Source organism: Leptosomus discolor, chromosome 25, assembly GCF_034619465.1.
Source record: "Leptosomus discolor isolate bLepDis1 chromosome 25, bLepDis1.hap2, whole genome shotgun sequence".
Classification (NCBI taxonomy): Eukaryota; Metazoa; Chordata; class Aves; order Leptosomiformes; family Leptosomidae; genus Leptosomus; species Leptosomus discolor.
Window position 1 is genome coordinate 6,049,259 of NC_141415.1, and position 7,638 is coordinate 6,056,896.

At 54.5% G+C, this 7,638-nt stretch overlaps 1 protein-coding gene across 1 annotated transcript; it reads left to right on the forward strand.

Moving 5' to 3' along the window:
* Positions 1-1,218: 1,218 nt before the first annotated feature.
* On the forward strand, positions 1,219-2,944 carry HOXB1 (homeobox B1). Its single transcript, XM_009947073.2, has 2 exons — positions 1,219-1,831; positions 2,619-2,944. Exons 1-2 carry the CDS (start codon positions 1,219-1,221, stop codon positions 2,942-2,944), a joined length of 939 nt encoding a protein of 312 aa, XP_009945375.2.
* The last annotated feature ends 4,694 nt before the right edge of the window (positions 2,945-7,638 follow it).

Sequence of the window (7,638 nt, forward strand, 5' to 3'; positions counted from 1 at the left end):
ATAACCAGTAAATATCCTGACAAGTAACAAATGACTGTGGGCGTCATATTGTTGGGTGCTCTTGTCTCCCCTCTGCTAACAAGTAAATAAATGCTGCCTACCTATGTTTCCATTCTCTGAGCAGTGGAGTGGCCGGTCTGAAGTCAGTGTCTTTCCACCTACTCATCAGCTGGACTCTGCTAGGGGAAAGCTCCAGTCTGACAAGAGATTCGGGGAAAGATCAAACCACCTTTGCCATGGAAAAGCAGAGATTAATGTTCCCGAGTTGGTTAAAGCCCTTAAACAGTTTCCTGTTTTCAGTAGTAAATGTGTAGGTGCATGGGTGAAGGGATGGATAGGTGGGTAGACACATGATCATTTTTAGTTCCATTCCTCTAATTGCTAAACTGGACATGGTATTTCTCCAACAAAAGACATTCTGTCTTCCTAACTTTATTTCATTGCCTCATTAGAATATTGATTTGATTACATTGCTTTTACCCACACTGGCCCTAGACACAAAGCCGGCGTGGCAAAATTAAAACACATGGAGCGTTATTTTTCTTAGGAGCTTTTATTAGACTCCTCAGCCCAGAAAACACCAAACACTTTCAAGCCACTTTCTAGGGAAAAGTTTTGAAACGAAGAGAACAGCATCCTTTTGTGCTTGGGGGACAGAGTAGCCGGCCCTCCCTACCTCTTTTCCTTCTGTCTTTCTTTTTCTCATATGCAGCTAGAGCAGGGAAAAACCTTCTTTTTAAGTTGGTGCAAGGGGAAGTTCTGCTGAAATTGGCTAATCGCATAACTTGGGGGCCCTTTTAGCACTTAAAACAGTCGCAGATAATTCTAATTCTTCCCCCAGCCCCTCTTCCCCTCCACCTCCCCGCACCCCACCTCCCTCCTCTCTTTTAAAGTCTTTGAGGAAAGATTTTGACGTATTCGTGTTGTTATCAGATTGATGGGCAGGGTTTGATTGAAACCCCTTTGTCATGCAAATGTCAGGGCCTTGATGGATGAGCTCAGAGATGTGACAAACTTCGGGAGCCCCTCGCTCATTGGGCTGGGGGCTGACCACGTGGCCGCCTCCCCCTGCCCCCACCCCAGCCCCGCCGAGGGCTGCGGGGTTCGAGGGCCAGCGATGCATGGAAGGAAGTTTTACAGCTTTGACATACTATCTAAAGGTTGTAGGGCAGGCGGGATCCCCCCCAAAACAGGCTGACCCTCCTCCATCAGTGGCAGATGGACAATACTAGGATGAACTCCTTCTTAGAGTATGCAATTTGTAACCGTGGGACGGGCGCCTACCACCCTTTAGAGCAAAGCTCCCCTTCCTTCCCCTCCTGCTCAGGTAGCCCCGCCAGTGACACTGGGAACGGAGACGGCCGCTTTGGCGTGGGAGGGAGCGCGGTGGCGGCCGCCCATCACCCCCAGCAGAGCCCCGGCTACCACTCGCCCTCCTCCGGCCGCCCCAGCCCCTTCTCGGGCGCTGCCCCGGCCGCCGGGTACCCAGCCCAAACCTGCGCCCCCAGCTACGGGCACCACCAGCTCTACCTCGGCCAGCAGGACGCGGATGGGGTGTACTTCCAAGCGGCCGGGTACTCCCCCAACGCGGGATCCAACCTCGGCTCCTTGGCAGAGAGCTACTGCGGGGCGGTGGCGGCCGCCGGGCAGTACCAGCCCCACCACCTTTACGGGCAGGAGCAGCCCAGCTACTTGCCCGGCGTTTACAGCAACCTTTCGCCTTCTTTAAACGAGGACAAAGACCCTGCGTGCCCCGTCGAGCCGTGCCCCAACGCCGGCACCACGCAGACCTTCGACTGGATGAAAGTGAAGAGGAACCCGCCCAAGACAGGTGAGTTTGGGGAGCGCAGAGCTGGGCGAGGATGGGCCCCAGCCGGGGCGGAGGAGGGAGGTGGGAGGCAGCTCCCCAGCCCTGCAAGGAAGGATGACCTTCCCCGGGGTTTGTACCCGGGGTAACTGGGCTCATCTTCCAGGGGAACAGGGATTTGTTTTGCCTTGAGGTTTTTCTTTTGTGATTTTTTTTTTTTTTTTTTTTTTTAAAACAAAACAAAACAAAACCAAAACCACCAGCTCAGCGCTGAAGGAAAAGCCAGCTAGAGTTTTTTCCAGACACATCTGATGGAGGGTCCTTGAGCTCAGTTTCCCACAGGCCCATTACGATTTAAGCCCAGCTCGGAATAGGAAGCGCTCCGGGCTTCCTGCTTCTTCCACAGTCGTGGCTTCCATCTCCCCTATTGTTCAACTTCCTTCTCCACAATCTTCCTTAAACCACAATCTTCCCTCCTCCTCCCCCCCTCATCACCTTCGCCCTCCCCTTCCACTCCTTCCCACGCACGTTCAAGTCTCATGGCAGTTTGCAGGGAACTGGGGGGAATGGGTGCAAGGGAAAGGGGGCAGCTTTGCAGAGCCCGGGGGGATCTGTCCCTCCAGGTTGTGTCCCTGGGCTGGGAAGCCAGGGGTAGCTGAGGATCCGGGAGGGAGCACGAAGCTCCGGGCGGTGGAGGGACCAAATGCTCAGGAGAGGACGGGGGCGGGGAGGGGGAACCCCCGCTTCTCCCCGTCCCAGCGAGGGAATTGCTCTGGCTGCTCCTGCCCTGCTGGTGTTTGCTCGTTTACAGCTAAAGTGTCGGAGTACGGACTGCTGGGCCAGCCCAACACCATCCGCACCAACTTCACCACCAAGCAGCTGACGGAGCTGGAGAAAGAGTTTCACTTTAACAAGTACCTCACCAGGGCCCGGAGAGTGGAAATCGCTGCTACCCTGGAGCTCAACGAAACCCAGGTCAAGATCTGGTTCCAAAATAGGCGGATGAAGCAGAAGAAGAGGGAAAAGGAAGGTCTCGCCCCGGCTGCTGCCTCCAGGGCTGCGAAGGAAGCGAATGAAGCCTCGGATCAGTCCAACTGCACCTCACCTGAGGCCTCTCCCAGCTCGGTGTCTTCCTGAAACGTGTCCCCGCAGGGGCACGGGGATCAGCCCGGGGCTGCCTTCGAGGGGCGGCTGCACCCTGCAGACCCCAACAGACACCCAAGCACGGACACGCACCTCCCACGCACAGCCCCGTCCGCACACACGCGTGGAAGCAAGGCCACGCTTCTCTCCGAGCAGCCCCTTGGGCTCCGGCTGCCTCCACACGTGTGACATCAGTTCTCCCGCTTGCATTTCTTTCTCTTAATTTATAGACCCTCTGTAAACCGCTGGACTCCTAAGGAGCAGCCGTGTCCTCGCATATCCTTAGCAATAGGCGTTTGTCTCAGGGACGTTTCTCCCTTTCCCTCCTCCCTCCCCTATAGGAACTGCACTTTCAACGACAGAAACTTTAAAACGAATTTAGTTTTCTCCCCTTTTAAAAATGTGCACAACGACTTTTGCCTGCAAGAATCCTACGTTTGATGTATTTTTCCTCCCCGCGAGAATGTAAAAAAGTTTGGGGTATTTTTTTATTTCCCTTTTATTTACTGTGTGTATATCTTGGAGTGAGATCTGAGGTGCTCAAGATGCTGGACGCCTCTGCAGAGACCCAAACACCGAGCAAAAAAATGCAACTCCTCTGCTACCATTTTGCACTATTACTGCTTTACAGGGTTTTCTACACGCTCTGCGACTGTGACTGTTAACTGGTCCTGGGGGACGGGGGGCGGGGGGGGGGGGGGGGGGGCTGTGCTATCAGAGAAAACGAGATGAGGCGAAGGCTGACCTCGGGGTACTTTGGGCAACGGTCACTGTCGCAGGAGGTGTGAAGGTGGACGGGAACAAGGCTGGGGGGGGGGCCGCGGGGCTTGGCTCCCCCTGGCACAGATGCACTGGCTGCTATTTATTGTACGTCGCGATAGCCTGAAGTCTTGAAGCGAAGTAGCACGGCTCCTTGTAACCCCACCCTCTTAGGCTTATCGGAGTCCGATAAAAACATTATTTAACCATGGCTAAAGTGTTTCCCTTCCCCAAGAGAAACTTTAGGGTAGGACGAACTGAAAACCACAGCAACTTTTGTTCAAGATTGTTTTAAAGGGAAAAACGTCATCGAGAAAAACTAGCGGTTTCTTAATCGGAATCTCCCATTTCCTCTCCACTCCCTTCCCCGTGCTCTGTATCTCGAAATTAAACTACCTCAGTCTAATAAAGTTTACTTTTTCCACATGCAAGTCCTCTCGACTTTAAGGGGAATGGAAATTTCTCCCGTCCGGGGAAATGCGCGACAAGGGGCGGGGGGAGCCCGGGCTCGGAGGGAGGAGGAGGAGGAGGAGGAAGGAAAAGGTCTCCGTCTGCAGCCAAAGCTCCCCAACAAAACGCCCAATTCTGCTTCCTGCGGGTACCCCCCGACACCCCGTCTGGCATCGGCAGGAGCGAGCCCGGCGCTCGCCTCCGCTTCGGGGCCGTTCAGAGCAAGTCGCCCGGCCGGGACCGGAGAGAAACGCGGCGCTCCCCATGTGGAATTATTTCAAAGCGCGACGAGGCCTGATGAGAACAGAAAATCATTATCATCCTCCTCAGGGTCAGCATCCCGGCACGGAAGCAGATCCGCACTACTGAAGCAGCAGCATTAACGGGAACGGACTCGGGGTCCGGGGCGGGGGCAAAGCGAGTTTCTCATTTATACGGAACAGTTCTGTGAGGCTGATCCAACTCAAAACGAAGCGTCAGTTTGGTTTCCTCCCTTCAGCTTCCCAAAGGCGACCCCTGAAAGTGTGTTTTCCACAGTATAAGGGAGTTTTCCACATATGAGACCGGTTCTTGGAGGGATGGAGCCCGCAGCCCGGCGGCGGGGGCAGAGCCGTCCTGGGGCCGGGCGGGAAGGGAGGAGGCAGCGAGCCCGGGTATAGCTCTGACCTTTTTACCTCGAAACGCCTCTGGGATTTCTAAACAAGTAAACAGAGGGGCTGCCAGGAGAAACTATTGTTCTGGCTTCGTCAAACTTGCAAACCTTTTCGGTGGGGGCGTGAGTGGGGCGAGGAATGAGCAAAGTACCTGCAGCAACCGCAGTCGAGCCCGGGCACCCTGCCCCGCAGCGCCGCTCGGCCCCGGCCCTGCTCATCCGGAGGTCCCTGGGTGACAGAGCATCGCTCTTCCCCGGCGATACAATCTTCCCTCATCTAATACACCTCTCTTGCTCGAAAGAAAAGATTTTTGAGTGTCCAATTAGCTCAGAGATAAGGGGGAGGGGAAAAAAAAAAGGGGGGGGGGAGGGTGAAAAGAGGATTTTGTTCCACTAGGAGTTCGTAAAACATCAGGAAAGAAAAGGAAAAAAAAAAAAAAAAAAAAAAAAAAAAAAAAAAGCACAGGCAGCCGGATTGACTTTATAACCTGTTGGGTGTGAGTCAGCTTGGTTTAACCCGTTCGGTGAACCAATGCGGTTGAGGGTTTTGCTGAACCTGTGAGATTTAAGCTGTCTCCTCGAAACAGGGCGTTGTGCTTCAGAAAGCTCGTGGGTCTCCACCGAGATGGTTTTCGTCCCCGCTTCTGTCCCCGGGCCCTGCTCGGCTCCTGCGCCGCCTGGGAAGGGGCCGGAGCCCCGCTCGCTCCCAGGTGAGGCGGGCAGCGCCGGGCCGGCCCCGTAGGGAGAGCGGAAAGGCCGGGACAAAAAGCAGGGTACTGCTGTGTCAGTGGGTCGGGCACAACAAAGGCTCCCGGCTCCCATTTGAAACTCAAAAGGAGTCTCCGGAAGAGTCCGCAGAGACGGTGCCGATGCGCCCTTACATCTGGGACCCCCTCCGGGCTCCCCCCTCGCCGCCAAGCCGTGTTTCTCTAACAACGACCGCCGCACGCAGCTAATCTTTTCTCCCCCCGCCCCGCTCTCCCTTCAAGTTTCTCACGCTCCCTTTTGTCTCAAGAGCCCGAAACCCACCGCTGTGAAGCAGGAGCCGGCTGGAAAGGCCACGCCGGGACACCCGCGGCTGGGGGTCCCTCGGCCGGTACCAGATGCTCCTGCGAGGCGGAGAGGGACACCCGTGTCCACCCCACACCCACAGAAGCAAACCAAGGGCGGGCACCGGTGCTTCAGCACCCGCACAGGTACCTGTGTGTCCACGGGGGACAGGAACGCGTGCTCCTTCCCACGGTACATCGGCACAGACTGCACGGCAAGAGGCAGACCCGGGTCTCTGCAGACCTGCATGCCCCTGTCAAGACTTAGCCCTATCACCACGGTTGGGTTTTATGGCAAATATGAGGTCTACACCCCCGCCCCGTGCTTTATATAAATGGTACACAAGGACGCGGCTATTTGTAATCCAGTATATTCACGTGTCTCCACGTGTGTCTGTCCGTGGGTCCCTGGTATTGCATTTTTCATGAGCAGGAAAATTAGCCAGGTCTCCCTGTACACTCTTACACAAAGCCACGTCTTAATGGAGATTTATTCTTTTAATATCCCAAAGGAAGGGGAAATTCCCAGTTAAAGAAACGTAACCATGTAAATTATTAATGGCAGTCGCGGTGCTGGAGCTGTTGTCCCTCTGCGGGAGGAGGGGACGGGGAAGGGATGCCCAGAGTCCCTCTCCTCTGGCTCTGCTCCCAGAGCAGAGACCGGAGGAGCTACTCCAGGGCCATCTGTTCCTTACCCCTTGGTGTGAAATGTTTCTCCTCTTCCTAAAGCATTTGTTCTCACAATGTGAGGTCCTTTTGATCTCGGAAGAGGACATTATATTAAAAAATAATAATAATAATACCCTGAAGACTTCCTTACTTTCAACTCCACTTTGCTGGCTACTATTAACTCTGCTTTTGGAGCCCCTTTGCACTGAAGGTGTGAAGCATTCCTGGGGGTCTCTGTCTGGGTACAAAACCTCCCCCCCCGTGACCGTACTGTGGTCGGGTTGGACTACTGTCAGCCCCTAAAAGCCTTTGATGCCTTGAAGTGTAGGAGAAGCCTTCTGGGTTTCTCCAAACTTGTTTCACACGGAAAAATTTGTCAGGGGCCACCCCTTCCCCAGCTCTTGGCAAAACCAGAGCAGGATGAGGGCGAGACACTTTCATCACACAGTGAGAGAGTCAGAATTGAAACAAGAGTTTGATCCATCTTCTGCGAGTGGCCTCGAGGCAACAAGGTGCCCAGGCACCTGCTTGGGGGCTAACAGTGCCCAGGGAGTTGATCCACCCTAAATCAGGTAAACCAGGAGGGATTTTCATGCCTGCTAAGTTTTCTCAACTTTTTGACATGAACACATTTTTAGGTGTCACTAAAATCCCTGGAGAACTGGGCAAAAGACCTGCACCTATGGGAAGCACTGGGTGAGTCCATCTGGCCTCAGATGCCCGCTGAGCAGGAGAACTTGCACACCCACAGGCTCTTCGCCATCCCTGGGGACTTACCTTGCCCCACAGCCCCGGCAGCATGGTCAGGCTAGGTTCTGGGGGCTGGGCATATATGGGTTTGTTTGGATTATATATATTTATAGACAACGCGTCTCACTTGTGTTTGTATCTAATATAGAGTATATTTCTTTTTCAGGATTGATGCTGTGTCGGTCACCTGGATTTAAGCCAGGGATCTCCGATCTGCTGTCTCGTGTCTGACCCCAGCTGTAACGCTGCCGCCCCACGGTGCCGTCCCGTTGCTCACCCCTCTGCCTCTCAGCCATTCGCTTCCACCCACACAGATATTTCAACGCCGATCGGCTTCAGGGCTGCTTTGGCCTCTCAGG

Bases quoted from the DNA above. Each gene is read 5' to 3' on its own strand.
- HOXB1 (XM_009947073.2), top strand. From the start codon at position 1,219: ATGGACAATACTAGGATGAACTCCTTCTTAGAGTATGCAATTTGTAAC. The intron at 1,832-2,618 runs GTGAGTTTGGGG...GCTCGTTTACAG, and splicing joins GAGGAACCCGCCCAAGACAG to CTAAAGTGTCGGAGTACGGA.